The following is a 13,314-nucleotide window of genomic DNA, read 5'->3' as shown; positions in this document are numbered from 1 at the left end:
CTTCTAATTCAGGAGAATAATGCAAACTAAAACTACATAATAATTCATAATCTTTAATTAGGGGTCTAACATGGCATAAAACAATATTAAAATCCCACACTCCCCGTTGAGCTCTTTATTCTAAAGAGCTCACCTACACCCTGCAATCCAGTGTTGCCGGGTTCAGTTCATCTTATCCCTGAGGCCCTTTGTCCCCTGTTGGGTGAACCATATGTGAGATGACCTCTGTGTTTGCGCAGTTCAGATGCAAGAAAAACTATTATTACAACAACGATAGTAGGTACATATGGCACTCCTATCACTCCCCAGTTCTCCCACAGCTTTATTTTGGTGCTACCTTATACCCTTCAAACGTACTCAGACTAGAACCTCTTTCCGAGGAGCTTTTAGGCTTTATTTTATTGCTGCAGCTACCAGTGTCTTCCAGTCGGGTGATCCTCTGCTCTTCTTTCGTCAACCTCAGTGGTTAGACAACCCTTCAGTCGTTGCACAGATCAGGGGATTATTCTGCCCCGATTCCAAACAACGATCTGTGTATCCTCGGGTCACAGCTGTGTCCCCCAGAGAAAGGAACAGGAACGTGTCCCCCTTTTGACCAAGAGCTTCTCGAACCTCGTTGGTCTGGTGTTCCTGGATTTCCGCCAACCCCTTCATGGTTATTGCTTTGTTTATGGGATCCATCCTTTTGAGGTGACTAGCTGGAGCCCAAAATGCCATGACACTTGAACGCAATTGGTGTCTCAGCAGTCACTGTGTCTGTCTCTGCTGCGAAGGATCCTCGTATATCTGTGACCTCGTCTGGTGTCTGTTCCTTTCTCTGTAAGAGACAGAAAACCAAAATACAGTGGGGCAAAGAAGTATTTAGTCAGCCACCGATTGTGCAAGTTCCACCACTTAAAATGATGACAGAGGTCAGTAATTTGCACCAGAGGTACACTTCAACTGTGAGAGACAGAATGTGAAAAAAAAATCCATGAATTCACATGGTAGGATTTGTAAAGAATTTATTCGTAAATCAGGGTGGAAAATAAGTATTTGGTCAATAACAAAAATACAACTCAATACTTTGTAACATAACCTTTGTTGGCAATAACAGAGGTCAAACGTTTACTATAGGTCTTTACCAGGTTTGCACACACAGTAGCTGGTATTTTGGCCCATTCCTCCATGCAGATCTTCTCGAGAGCAGTGATGTTTTGGGGCTGTCGCCGAGCAACACGGACTTTCAACTCCCGCCACAGATTTTCTATGGGGTTGAGGTCTGGAGACTGGCTAGGCCACTCCAGGACTTTCAAATGCTTCTTACGGAGCCACTCCTTTGTTGCCCGGGCGGTGTGTTTTGGATCATTGTCATGTTGGAAGACCCAGCCTCGTTTCATCTTCAAAGCTCTCACTGATGGAAGGAGGTTTTGGCTCAAAATCTCACAATACATGGCCCCATTCATTCTGTCCTTAACACGGATCAGTCGTCCTGTCCCCTTGGCAGAAAAACAGCCCCATAGCATGATGTTTCCACCCCCATGCTTCACAGTAGGTATGGTGTTCTTGGGATGCAACTCAGTATTCTTCGTCCTCCAAACACGACGAGTTGAGTTTATACCAAAAAGTTCTACTTTGGTTTCATCTGACCACATGACATTGTCCCAATCCTCTGCTGTATCATCCATGTGCTCTCTGGCAAACTTCAGACGGGCCTGGACATGCACTGGCTTCAGCAGCGGAACACGTCTGGCACTGCAGGATTTGATTCCCTGCCGTTGTAGTGTGTTACTGATGGTGACCTTTGTTACTTTGGTCCCAGCTCTCTGCAGGTCATTCACCAGGTCCCCCCGTGTGGTTCTGGGATCTTTGCTCACCGTTCTCATGATCATTTTGACCCCACGGGATGAGATCTTGCGTGGAGCCCCAGATCGTGGGAGATTATCAGTGGTCTTTTATGTCTTCCATTTTCTGATGATTGCTCCCACGGTTGATTTTTTCACACCAAGCTGCTTGCCTATTGTAGATTCACTCTTCCCAGTCTGGTGCAGGTCTACAATACTTTTCCTGGTGTCCTTCGAAAGCTCTTTGGTCTTGGCCATGGCGGAGTTTGGAGTCTGACTGTTTGAGGCTGTGGACAGGTGTCTTTTATACAGATGATGAGTTCAAACAGGTGCCATTCATACAGGTAACGAGTGGGGGACAGAAAAGCGTCTTACAGAAGACGTTACAGGTCTGTGAGAGCCAGAGATTTTCCATGTTTGAGGTGACCAGATACTTATTTGCCACCCTAATTTACGAATAAATTCTTTACAAATCCTACCATGTGAATTCATGGATTTTTTTTTCACATTCTGTCTCTCACAGTTGAAGGTACCTCTGGTGCAAATTACTGACCTCTGTCATCATTTTAAGTGGGGGAACTTGCACAATCGGTGGCTAACTAAATACTTTTTTGCCCCACTGTACCTCTCTTCCTAGCTCTAATAATTTAATGTTGTTATCTACTGATCTTCTGGTGATTCAGAATTGGTTTAGAATATTCAAAATGTTCAGGAGTTCTTATTCTAATCACAATTTATGTGTGTGTAAGCGTGTTTGCATTTAGCCCTCTGCACTTAAGGCATTTCCTACACTTTATCAGTCCGGACCATCACGCCGAACCTTCAAATGACCTTCAAAAGACCGAGTGCCAACTCATTATAAGCACATTTGCAAGGTGTGTATGAAAATGATTAAAACTACTCATTTTAATAAAAGACATCAAAAACAAATTAGCCATTTTTAATTGTAACATTTGCCCCCCTGTTTTCACAAAAATTATGTGTTTCCTTCCGCCTACCGTCCCATGGTTTCCTCTCACGTGTGGTACTCAGCTTCTTGTGAACACAGGCATTTTATCTTCTAAACGCTATTCAGTTCATTTTAATGATTAACGCTTAAACATGGAAATAATGATTTATGCTTCTCACTGGTTCTCTAAAAAAGTCCGGAAACCTTTTGGGTCATTATTAGCTCAAGTTTTATCGTACCTAAGTTATTAAAACACAAATGAAGTCATAAAAATGTTCATATAACCCTTGTTTGATGTTAAAACTCAACTTCCCCCCCTTTTTGACACATTCCCATGTGTCAATTCAACGGAGCTAGAAAATTAAAAGAAAAGGTTAGTGACCTCATATCTTAGAAAGTATCAGACTTTCTCCTATCCAGTGTCATTGCTCCAGTCCTGTCATCCTGTGCCAGGGAATGAAATCAATTTAATTGTCATGTTAGATCTGTTCAACTCCTGGCTCCGCCCAGAGCCTGCGTCCGCAGAATTGCCAAGAAACAAAACCTGTATTAATATGAAATTCACTTCAATATGAACCTGTTGACTACTTTTGACACAGCAAAGGAACATTCTCTCCTTCTTGAGGACCGACACTGACTCCCACTTATCTCCCGGAGCCAACTGTCCCTTATGGAGACACAACAATGCAGCTACAAGGTTCTGCAGATTGTTAAGTTTATCTGTGTGTAATGCTCTGAATCAGGTATGTAATATTAAATGAATGTCGTTTAATCAACTGCCACTACTTAAAACTTAACAAAAGATATAACTCAATAAAAGATCATAAAGAATAACATAATAACTCTATAATGAGCAACAAACTGCAATATGTATAAAGATGATCATGGTTACACCTGCAATGAAAGATCATATGATTATTCTGACACCTGTAAATAGAAGATTAACATGAGGTTATAACAATCACTGTAATACAAATGTTAATGTAATGTCAATAGCTTCAATAAATGTTTAATGCAATGCTTGTTATATGATTCTGATGTAACAATAATCCTGATGCTAAAATAACAGTAAAACACCCCCTTTTTATCCCGATTATAAACTTCACACATAAACGTTTATAAATGCCTCTTTCAAATTTCATTTCCCCCTGTTTTTCCCTTACTGACCACAGCATTGGAATCTATGTTTTGATTCAGCCATGAATCCAGCTCACCTGATTCATCACTGAGCCCCACCGTCACTGGCATCTGACAGGGTGGCGCTGCATATTCTTCCTTTAATGTCACTATTTTCAATCTGTTAATTAGAGTGCTTAAACATGAAGTAGAGTACGTCCACAACAAGTCAATACAGCTGTAAATGTGGCCAATTATCAATCAATCACCAATCCATAACAAAAGATAGCTTTTATTTTATGCATGGTTTTAGTCAACCACTCACCCAGAGGATCTTCAATCCCAGAAAATTCCTTCTCCGAATTTAATAAGTCTGTCCTCCTTCCATGCCCTGGTAACTGGTCCATCCAGAGCCATATCATCTTGAAATATACATACAACAAGCCAAACCACACCTTGGTCACACCAACCCTTTTCCGCCCTGAAGCTGTCCAATGCCATCTTAGTGTGGACTGTCAAAGGTGACTTTAACGCTGACTGTTCCGACAATCCATTTTATAACATTTCCTGGTCAGATTAGCCAATCTCTGCACACTGGAATAAACATAATCAACATGATCAACATTTTTGCTGTGTGTTATTTCACCATCTTATCGATTCCAATGCTCCATCCTTATGTGGTTTGCTACATTATGTTTATCCAGAATTCCACTCTGTCTCTAAATGTTTCAAGAATTTTTCAAGTTTGGGGTCAAATTTTGAGAATTTGACCATAAGTGAAAGTTATGGTGTTATCACCCCCTTCGGGGCTTACCTTTCCCAGTTTTGAAGATATTCCTCCCTATTCTTTGCAAATACCCCCTTTTGGTGGTGAGAAAATGTTGGTGTGGTCAAGTGGGTGCTGTAAAAACAAAAGCTCAGGAGAGAACAGTTATCAGTCATATACTCCATACAAAATTAGCATATATTTGATTTCATATTGATCCTCTGAGTGTAATGGTACATTTTAATCTGAATTTATCAAAGCTAAGCACAATAAGTTTTCTTTCTTTCTTTTGCTCTTGTTCTTGTGCAGCACCACATGTCAGCACATGGCCATGTCGGTTTTATTCTACTTTTAAATTGCTGACTATTTCAAGAAGGCACCTAAAAGACGGGGACCAGTGTTTATTATTACAAATCTCCATTTTGAATGTGACAAGCCTACCATTTCCCTGTTATCCATAGATATTAATAGAGTTTTTTGGCTTTTTTTTTCCTCTATAAAAGTTAATTGACTCTTTACAGTGGCCTGCTATGGTTAATAATAACATGTTCAGTCATGAGTGAAATCAAACCTTTTCTTCACTTTAGCATTTAACATTCCCAACAATATAATGTGATACATTAATCGAAACACAGCTAATAAAACTAGTGCTGTCAATAGATTAAAAAAAATTAACTAATCTCACAATTTTCTGTTATTAATTGCGATTAATCGCAATTACTTTATTAATAGCCTGGCTCCAATTACATTTTTTTATTCTTTATATTTTAAGATTGTAACAGACACTTATGCAACACAATGAAGTAAATACAGAATAAACACAAAGAATGTATGCTGAAATTCAAAGAGAATTTTAATAGTTTTCATCAATCTTTAACACAGTGAAAACTTACAAAAAACCTTTAAGGCCATCAACAGTGACTGAACCCAGGCCTACAGGTTAAAGTGAATATCATAACAATAAAGGGTGCACAAAACTCAGTATTTAAAACACAAAAAGACATGGCTGAAAACCCAGAATGTTGAACATTTTTCACTTCAAAGGAGCAATCTGGCTTAGTCCTTCTTTGCACTCAGCCAGTTACTGAGGCAGACTATTCTGTTTACATTGTCTGATGACAAAGAAGCATGCTTCTTTTGAATGATGTGACCTGAGAGTGAGAATAATCTCTCACAAGGCACTGTGGTTGCAGGGGTTGACAGGTACTTGCGTGCAATAGGTGCCAGCCTGGCATGTGCTCCTTCTCTCTTTAACCACCACTGTAGTGGACACTCTCCTATGTCAATTTTGGGCTCTGCTTTGTACAGATTCAGACAGCAGTCTATAGCATCTTCCTCTTCCTCTGTATCTGAATCAGGAGAACCCAGCAAGCAGATGGACATCTTGCTCTTCTTTGGTGAGGGTTCCTCTGTTGTCTGAGCAGATGGTTGGTGTGCATCCGTCTCTGACATCACAAGGTCATGTACTGATGCCCACACCTCTCTTCTTTCATCTTTGGAAAGGCATTTAAGGTCTTTAAACCTGGGATCAAGGGCAGTAGCGATCTTCAGCCATGTGAGATTGCTGCTGTCCCTCCGCTGAGCTAGGTCTGTGGTAAAAATCTTCTTAAACCTCAAAACGTAGACTGGGTCATCATCTGAGGGCTCCATAATCCTGAACAAATGACACAAGGCTGGCAACACCATGGAACAGGAGACATACCGCTCTCCCCCCAGCAGTTCGGTAACATATCTGCAATAGAAAGATCAAGTCTGTATTTTTCTATTAATCACACAGACAAACATAAATGCCACATATGAAAATACACAGAGAGGTGGAGGTGGAGAACATACTTGAAAACAAAGCTAGAATGCAAAGATAGACACACAATCATGAGAAACAAAATGATTTACCTGCAAGGTTCCAGTAGTTCCTCCAGCTTTTGCAGTCTGTCAAGTTCCTGGTCAGTCAACATGGTCACCTTGCTGTTTTGTTGAGTCACTCACATGTGCTGTACCAATGTACCTGCACATGTGATGTGACAATAAAAGTGATTTGATTTGATTTTGGTCAGCCCAGATTTGTTTCTCTGGATCCGCTTGATCATCTCTAGGGTGGAGTTCCATCTTGTTGGAATGTCCTGAACAAGCGGTTCTGTTTGATGTCCATGTGCAGCTTGCTGTGCCTTTAATTCCTGAGCGTTTGCTGGACTATGCTTAAAATGTCCAACAATCTTGCGACATTTGGCCAGAGCCCTTTCAAATGCGCTGTCATTAAGAGAAACTGTGACCTTTCTTTGCAGAATGTGGGCCATGCAGGGCATGTGTTCAAATGGAAGTAGTCTGGCGGCTGCAACCATGTTACGAGCACTGTTGGTGCCAAGCGTGGTTACCTTGTCCTTGATTTTCCATTCGTTTGCAACATTCAGAAAATGGTCAGCACACGCCTCAGCATAGTGTCTCTCTTCAGTTTTACTCACTGTTAGTGCAAGCGATTGCATAGTCCAGTCGTTATCAATAAAATGCGCCAAGTAATTATCGTTGTTCACCGAAGTCCAGTGGTCTCCGGTGAGAGCGACATTCCTTACTTGCACAAGCTTGCTGGACTGCTGAGCCCTCTGGTCCCCATACAAAGTGTGCAGTCTCGACACAATGGTTCCTCTCGAGGGCAGATTGTAACACTCATCTCCTGATGCAGCGTGAATGACTTCTCTCAGTCCATCATCTTCTACTATGCTAACTGGTCGGCAGTTTTTAGCTATCCAAACAACCAAGGAATTGGTTAATTTTTCTCTCACATTTTTTGTTATTCGTCCACAAGCACCATACTCCTGAAGCGTAGACTGGCGAGGTCCCGTAGAGGTGGATTCAGTTGGGTGTTTTGCTCTCAGGTGATACGCCAGTGATGAACTGCTTCTGTGGTACTTGAATTCAGCTTTGCAAATTGTGCATCTTACTCTCGTTTTGTCCAACAAGCCATCAGGCAACTTCTTAAAGAGAAACTTTCCACCCAAAAGTCCGCCCTCGTCCATGCTTGCGTGTGTTAGCTAGTGTTAGCTAGATAGTAGCATGGTGTCACTTCTTCTTCTAATCATTTCTGTCAGGCCAAACGCCAGCATAGCACACTGTTGCCCCCTCCTCCAGAGGTGCTCATGAATTTAAAGGTCTTAGATTAAAGGAAATTAATAAAAAAAAAAATCAGCGTTAAATTTTTTTAATGCGTTAAACATTTCGCGTTGATCTTAACAATTAAGCGATAATTTTGACAGCACTAAATAAAACACAATTTTCTTAATGCAAACATCAGTAACTCAAAATTAGCAACCAAAGGGTTAAGTCTGCAGTTCACACTCATGTGAAGCTACAGTCTCCCCCTTTAGTCTCTGTCATCCTTCTGTTCCTGCAAAAACAAAACAAAGCAAAGCAAGACAAAACATCCACCCTTCTTTTACAGGCTGGGTGAATTGTTTGTGGACATTTACTAATCCTAAAGTCAGTACCGTTTTTGTCTCAGTATCAAGTCAGTTAAAACTTTTAGTCGTCAGTCCATCACAGTCCAGTTACATGCATACATTCACACACATTCATACCAGATATTGCTGATAATGGAGTCTCACGCGCAACCTATTTGAGCCTCAATCACCAGCAAGATGATGTCATCATTTTAAAGGAAAACAGTTCCTTGTGTTTTGGACTGGATTGACTCGCTGCAATCCTTTTAGGCTCAGGACTTCTCATGTGATCAATGTCCCATATAAGTGAATTTCTCCCAAACCCATTATAATCATGGAGAAAAATACTTTGCGACTGTTTCCAGTAAGAATATTTTATAGCGCTTTAAAGTTCAATCTCTCAGGCCTGGATTAAAGAGCTGATTTGTTAAATCAGGAACTCACAAAATACCAAAATATCACTATCGGTGGATTACACCTCTCAGATGTTCTTATTTCAGTGCACTGTAACAAACGCAAAAACAAACGTAACCAATAAAATACTAATAAAGTAACAAATACTGGGGCACGTTGCAAACATGTCCAAGCATAAAACCATCTTTCTCTCTCTTAGAGAAAGAAAACAATCCAAACCTCACTAATAAAATAAACCTAGTGTTAAGCAAAACCCAAAAATCAACCAAAACTTCACCAGAAAGTTTTTCTCCCTCCCGGGACAATATTGTGTAGGAATACAGGTACCGTAACTCCTTTTTGCACCGAAAAAACATGTTGGATTTACTTGATTCAATAGTGGACACTGGTTGCACACAAATGTATTCTGCTTTGGCAGAAACTTAAACAATTGAGTTAAATCAACACAACATTTTCATATTCAGTAAACCTGTGCATTTTGTGTTCATAAAACACGATTGAAACATGTTCAGATGGAGTAAGTTGAGCTCCTGGAATATTTTAATCCTTCACCATTCTGTCATTTTATTTCAACACTATTCAATAACTTTTATCCAAATACTACTTGGTCACTTAAATACCACATGTTGTCTTCATATTACATACGGTTCGACAAAGTCTATATCCTGGTTACCATAAAAATTGAATGGGTCTACAAATTCTACCATCCACCTATCTTTATCCTGGTTGCAGCAGGGCTGGGAAATAACCCTGAAGTGATAGGTTACCAGGCAGGGTACACCCTGGACAGGTCACCAGTCTATCACATAGAAACAAACAACCATTTACACTTACATTCACGGATAATTTAGAATCATCAATTAACCTAGCTCTAATAATCTTGTGACTTTTTCTCTCACACTGGAAACCAGAATTTCGTACAGATCTTTAAAGCCTGAGGCAATTGTGTTAAATATACGCGAGATGCTTACGTAAATCCAAGGGCTGGCCCCTTTTTTTCTTTTTTTTTTCAGTGTGTTCCTCCTTCAATTAAATCTCAAACACAAAAATGTGGCGCTCCGAAATAAAACTCACACCGTTAATTCATCATTTTCACTCTGTACCACTGCTCCTTACCAGGCTGTGTGAAGCACAGTAAACAATTCAGTCGAGACCTTAAGCCATAAACAGACATCACGCACAGACATTGTTTTCATAACCAAACTGCTTTAGACCTTGTCCCTTAAATCTACACAAATGCCCTCTGGGTGACATGAAATGCATTTAACCAATAAACAATCAATGGCTTCTTGTTGTTGTAACAGATTCTGTATTTGGATGTTTGTGTGCAACATTTTGCGTATCAGCATAAGCATTTGTTAGTAAAGCATTCTTCATTGCATCAGCGTGTGTGTGTATCACTCTTCATTGCACAAGCGTGTGCATGTGTGTGTGTGTGTGTATGACTTCTCAGTGAATTGAGTCAGCATTTCGATTTGTGTGCGTGTGTGTGTCATTTCTTACTCAATCAACGAGTGCATATGTGTTCATATGTGTGTTTCTCTTCATTCTGAGTCAGTGTATGTAGATGTGTGTGTTTGTGTTCATATGTGTGTTTCTCTTCATTCTGAGTCTGTCACGGTCCGTGGAGATAGACCATGTGAGAATGTGTGTGTTGGACCCAGACGCGAACACAAGCGAAGATGCAGGAGTGGATTAAACAAAAGCGAGCCTTTTATTATGGCTGATAACAGAACAAACCAGAGCGAGGGCAGTATAAGGGTAATAGTTCAAACAGAAAACCTAAACTGGACATAAACTAAGAAAAAGCTATGGCTGGAGATACGGAACACAGGGGGTGGTAACACAGACGACGCGACACAGACTACATGAAACACAGAGACTAAATACACAAGAGGGATGATCAGGGGAAGTGGCCACACATGGGAACACAGCTGACACAGATAAACATAACAAGACATGGCAGGAGTAAACAACACTGACGGGAGACTGTCAAAGTAAAACAGGAAGTACACAGGTGCAAACAGGAGGAGAGAGAGAGCACGGGCATAGTGGGCTGGGGAAACATGGAATGAAACAAGGAGGGGAGATGAGGGCTCACAGATACATAGAGGGGCACACAGGGGATAAAAGTCACAAGGGGAAGTCAAATAAGGAACACCACAACAGGACAACTTAGGAAACATGGCCTAAATAAGGAACGAAATACAAAAATACAAGAAACTAAGAATACTGGGCCCACATGGCCCAGGACCATGACAGAGTCAGTGTATGTAGATGTGTGTGTTTGGATGCCCATAACTGACTGGATGCCCATTAACCTTATAACTCCTGTTGTATGTGTGTGTGTGTGTGTGTGTGTGTGTGTGTGTGTGTGTGTGTGTGTGTGTGTGTGTACAGACAGACAGCCAGGTTCATAATGGATATAAGGAAGTTTTTTTTCAAAAAAAAGGAGCCACATTCAGGTAAAAGTGTAAAATCAAATGATCCATCAATCAAGAATAATGTTGGATCAGTGTTTCAATGTTTATATCTTCTATTGGTTGTTCATGTGGTTTGGTTATTTGCCTTTTGGTTGAAAGTACACTGAGAGAGGACTTTTTGTTAGCAATCTTAATAGAATTTTTTTCATATTAATGTAATTTTTCATCTAATTGAATACAATCTATTTGTGTATGATTGTCAGTCCAAAGAGGGAGAGAGGAAAGAGGGAACGTGAAGAGAAAGTACAAGGTCAGGAAGAACCAGGTAAGAAAACAGACAGGGAACAGTGACAGGCACAACACAAACTGTTAAACTGACAAAGATAAAAAACCTGATTTTACTCACACAATCTGGAAGTTGTGTTCTCCCTATATTAAAGCTGCTATAAAGAATCTGCAAAAAAAACTGGATTGAAACATTTTTGACCGTCTTTAACAACATTTTAACATAACATTGTAATGGATTGGGGAGATTAAAATTAATGAAATTAATGACGCAGTACGTACATCACATTTGCACACTATCAGAAAGTGCCAAACGGTGCCCTGGTGGAGTGAGGAGCTGTAAAGAGAAGCAGATGCTCTGTTTATATTCTAAAAATGTTTTAAGCTTGTTTCAAAGATTATGTACAGCAGCTTTAAATGTTTTCCAAAAGCACACACACACTTATCAGTGTTTTTCAAACTTTTTACAGTGTGTACCACCTGAGAAAAATGTCAAGCTCTCCTAAGTACCACTATGAAAGCATGAAACTCATAAATCTTACAACACAAAATTAGTATCTGCAGTAAAGATTTTTTCATACATTGTATACACTCTACCACAGGCAAAGTTGCCTTCATTTTTATATTCTTTTTTTAATATTTTGTAATAATTTATTTGTAATAATTTATTCAGTTTTGGGAGTGTTTTTATGTATCTTTATTATATTATACATACACATTAAAAGTGAATCTCTGTCCAAAAAATGCACTCAGTTTACTTTTTACTCACTATGAGCATCATTCATTATTCTCCCCCCAGTGATTAAGGTAAAGATATGTATTTTTTTTTTTATTCCAATCCATTCTTCTTTTGCAGCATTTAAATAACCTTGATCAGATTTGATGGTTTTGTTACAGACTTTTCAAAAAAGTGTTTTGCTTTTCTTTCACAAATGTGGGGATTAAACTGTGTTAAAATGTACAAAACAGTGATGTCATGTTTTGTGACGAGGACCCAGGCACAGAGAGACTTGATGAATTTAAGACTCTTATGATTTAATAAAGAAATTTGCAGATGTAGGAGTGTTTAGCTGATTTTAGAGTTTAGAAATGTGTTAACATAGAATGTAGAACTATTGTAGAGACACTGCCCTCAATATAATAAAGGCCTCACTGTGTCGTGAACTTAGGAGTAGATTGTAGGAGACCCTTCCCCCACTTGAACTGTGAAAGTAAAACAGAGAGGAGTTAATGCTGAGTGGAAATTTCCCAGAGAATGTTTGGGTGGGGGTCTCAACATTTGTAACTGGATAACTGTGGTCTGTAAGGGAGATGGGTTTTATGACCTAGGGAGTCACCTACACCCATAGTGTTTTAACTGTCACGCACACACATCCACACGCACACTCACTCATGTGCACTCACACATACACACAGGTATGCGTACACAGTCACACACGAGCACTCACATAGACACACGGGAACGCGCACATGTAGGCATTCATGTGCTCGTGCACATAAACACAGAGTTTGCAGCACACCGTGGGGGGGTTTATGATGGGGACGCCTCTATAAAGCTGGCTGTAACGAACAAAGGGGTGAAGATTTGGAGAGGGACACCGGCCTCGTCTTCCCTTCTAGAAGATGCATGCTTAAATGAAGATGAATAAAGATGAATAAAGGTTTTGTGAAATGACTACTGAGTTCCGGTGCCGTCTCTGGAAGTTTCGACGAATAAAAGAACCGGGGTAAAACTGATTTCGCAACAGTTTTGGTGCCGTGGAACCCGGGATTCACTCGAGGCCCAGAGAGGATGAATTGGCAGAGCTGAGATCGTGAAACGAGGCGAACAGAGAGCTAGCTCACATGATTAAAAGGTAAGCACGACCTGTTTATTTTCGAACCGTGCATATTGTTTAAAGCCTAAATTATCTGTTCGCTAAGTTGAACATATCGCAGTGTAAATTCACTCAGTATGTTAAAGAGACAGTGTGTGATCCGTCTTAGTTATTAGGAAAAAAGTGGCGGTGTGTGATCCATCCTCGTGCGTTAAAGTAGGAAACGTGTGTACTAATAATTAGTTAGAAAGCGAGGCTGAAAGGCCTCGTCGCCAGCTGAGGGCTGTGTG

The 13,314-nt window shown here is 40.3% G+C and overlaps 1 protein-coding gene across 1 annotated transcript; it reads right to left on the bottom strand.

The window, feature by feature from the left end:
- Positions 1-5,580: 5,580 nt before the first annotated feature.
- Positions 5,581-7,777, bottom strand: LOC146670963 (E3 SUMO-protein ligase ZBED1-like). The gene is made up of 3 exons (XM_085405094.1): positions 6,678-7,777; positions 6,548-6,635; positions 5,581-6,386 (listed from the first exon to the last, which is right to left on the bottom strand). The coding sequence occupies exons 1-3, from the start codon at positions 7,663-7,665 to the stop codon at positions 5,711-5,713; spliced, it is 1,752 nt and encodes a 583-aa protein (XP_085261220.1). The 5' UTR covers positions 7,666-7,777; the 3' UTR covers positions 5,581-5,710.
- Between the last annotated feature and the right edge of the window lie 5,537 nt (positions 7,778-13,314).

Source organism: Rhamphochromis longiceps, linkage group LG4 (genome assembly GCF_057381845.1).
Source record: "Rhamphochromis longiceps isolate RC_006_pf linkage group LG4, R_longiceps_female_GT1.1, whole genome shotgun sequence".
Taxonomy (NCBI): Eukaryota; Metazoa; Chordata; class Actinopteri; order Cichliformes; family Cichlidae; genus Rhamphochromis; species Rhamphochromis longiceps.
The sequence above is the reverse complement of the archived record's forward strand: the minus strand, read 5'-3'. Positions and strand labels throughout refer to the sequence as shown.